The sequence below is a fragment of the Macrobrachium nipponense genome, chromosome 4 (genome assembly GCF_015104395.2).
Source record: "Macrobrachium nipponense isolate FS-2020 chromosome 4, ASM1510439v2, whole genome shotgun sequence".
NCBI lineage: Eukaryota > Metazoa > Arthropoda > Malacostraca > Decapoda > Palaemonidae > Macrobrachium > Macrobrachium nipponense.
Window position 1 is genome coordinate 2,116,268 of NC_061100.1, and position 2,018 is coordinate 2,118,285.

The 2,018-nt window shown below is 42.8% G+C and overlaps 1 protein-coding gene across 1 annotated transcript; it reads left to right on the plus strand.

The window, feature by feature from the left end:
* Positions 1-152: 152 nt before the first annotated feature.
* LOC135210661 (cilia- and flagella-associated protein 251-like) lies at positions 153-1,670 on the plus strand. The gene has a single exon (XM_064243444.1). It carries the CDS (start codon positions 153-155, stop codon positions 1,668-1,670), a length of 1,518 nt encoding a protein of 505 aa, XP_064099514.1.
* Positions 1,671-2,018: the final 348 nt, after the last annotated feature.

The following is a 2,018-nucleotide window of genomic DNA, read 5'->3' on the forward strand; positions in this document are numbered from 1 at the left end:
CGTGTTGGTTGTATTAGGAGCTGTGTTCGTAGGAGTTAATACATTCGCTCGTCTTGAAAGCGGTGTTCAGCACCGGCTTGTTGGTTGCGAGCAGTATACCTTCGAACTTGAAGGACGTTTGGATACCCTGAAGGAGTCCTCAAATATTTAGGATGATCTCCTGGCTTCTACCTGAGAGGCCTCACTTCGTTAAGGAAACCATGGAATCTTCGCCCGTTGCAGTCCTTCGTCGGATATTGTCCTTCTTCCCTCGTGTTGAAAGACTTTGGAAATCCAGACAGGAATTACAACAGTGTGAATCCGTGGCCCGAACTCTGGAAAAAGAATTGGCAAAAGTCCAACTTGGTCATGTCTGTGTTTATTTTGGAATGTATCTGATCTTGGCAGGAATTGTGCTCATGTTTAATTACTTACTAAGTAATAAGAAGCAGGAAACTGATTCTGATGACGAAGAGCAAAACAATGATAGGTCGTCGATGGATAGTTCACTTGATCAAACCGAGGAAACTGAGGAGGAAAATCGAAAGTTGACTGAAAAGACAAGTGAACCAGACAACGCGAATAAATTAGAGGCAATAGAAAAACTGATTGAAGAAAATGCTCATTTTAAGAAAAAGGAAGAGGAGATGGAAACGAAGTTTGACCTCCTCTACTATAAATATGAAGGCCTTCAAAAAATAAAGGAGAAAGAGAAGGAATCAGCGAACAAAACTATTACTGATCTCAAGGAAATGAATGAGCGGCATAGAAAACACAAAACCGATGAAATGGAGGAATCAAATCGCCTGATGAAAGAAGAGCTGGGAAAGGGCAAAGGAAGAAACCGAGCCCAGATGGAGAGGCAATCACAACTTCTGAAAGAGAAAGAAGAATTGGAAAAGGATATTAAAGAACAAGCTCATATCATCGCAGAGATGTCTGAAGAGAACGGCAGATTACAAAAAGAACTAATGGAGGCAAAGATGAACGACTTCGTGCGAGGCGAACAGCAAAAAGCTCTACTGACCGAACTAGATGGATTAAAGGAGAAGATCAGTTTCCTCGAAAATAAGTTGTCCAAGCCTGTGGAAGAGGAAGAGAACGAAGCCTCAGAGGAAGATCTACCTGAGGAGAGCGTCCCTCTTCCACAGCAAGTCAGTCATCTCGGTAATGATGAGGAAACGTTGGAAAACCAAGGACGACCTGCGAAAAGAAAAGTGACCCTAAACAGAAACTTACTCCAAGGAAAGCTGCAGGCTAAAGAGGAACAGAAGGAAGACGAAAAAGTTGTTGTAACTGTAAAGAAAAGAGCAAAAGAAACAAAAAGAGAAGACCAAGGAGTTGTAGAGAAAGATGCCCACAAGGATGACACGGGGAGCAAAAAGCCCCAACAGGTTAAAAAGGCTGATCGAAAACGGATCACCTTCGACTTGGAACCAGATCAGCCTAAGCCAAACAAAAGTGTCTTCTCGCGTTTTACAAGACTTCCCCCTCAACAGGAGGACAACTGTATAATCTTCAGAGGGGAAAAGGTAAAACTTAGATGGATTGAGGAAACGGATGGAGAAGTGATAGCTGAACTGGATGTCCCGAGGAAATTCCATAAAGCTATCAATGGAACCCAGGGGAGGACACTAGAGGAATTACCAAAAGAAGTGGGTGTCACACTCATTGCACTGCCAGGAAGGTAGAAAAAAAAAACAGATCTAATCACTATCGCAGGTAGAGTCCATCAAATTCGACTAGCTGCTAGTCATATTGAACGACTCATTAACAAGCTCAACTAATTACTTTGGTAAAACTGGATTTATGCCCACCATTTGGGTGCTGGCCTAAGCCTCCTTACGGAATTCAGTATCAATCAGGCTTTCATAAGTGTGGGTATACTACTTTCGTGCCATAAGCAACCTCCAGCATGGTAAGTTAATGCCTTTCTTATCGAAAGTGGATTTCTGCCCAACTTCTGGATGGTAACCTAAGCCTCCTTAAGGAATTCGGTATCTGTCGAGCCAGAGCTAATACATGGGTATAGCACTTTC

Bases quoted from the DNA above. Each gene is read 5' to 3' on its own strand.
- LOC135210661 (XM_064243444.1), top strand. From the start codon at position 153: ATGATCTCCTGGCTTCTACCTGAGAGGCCTCACTTCGTTAAGGAAACC.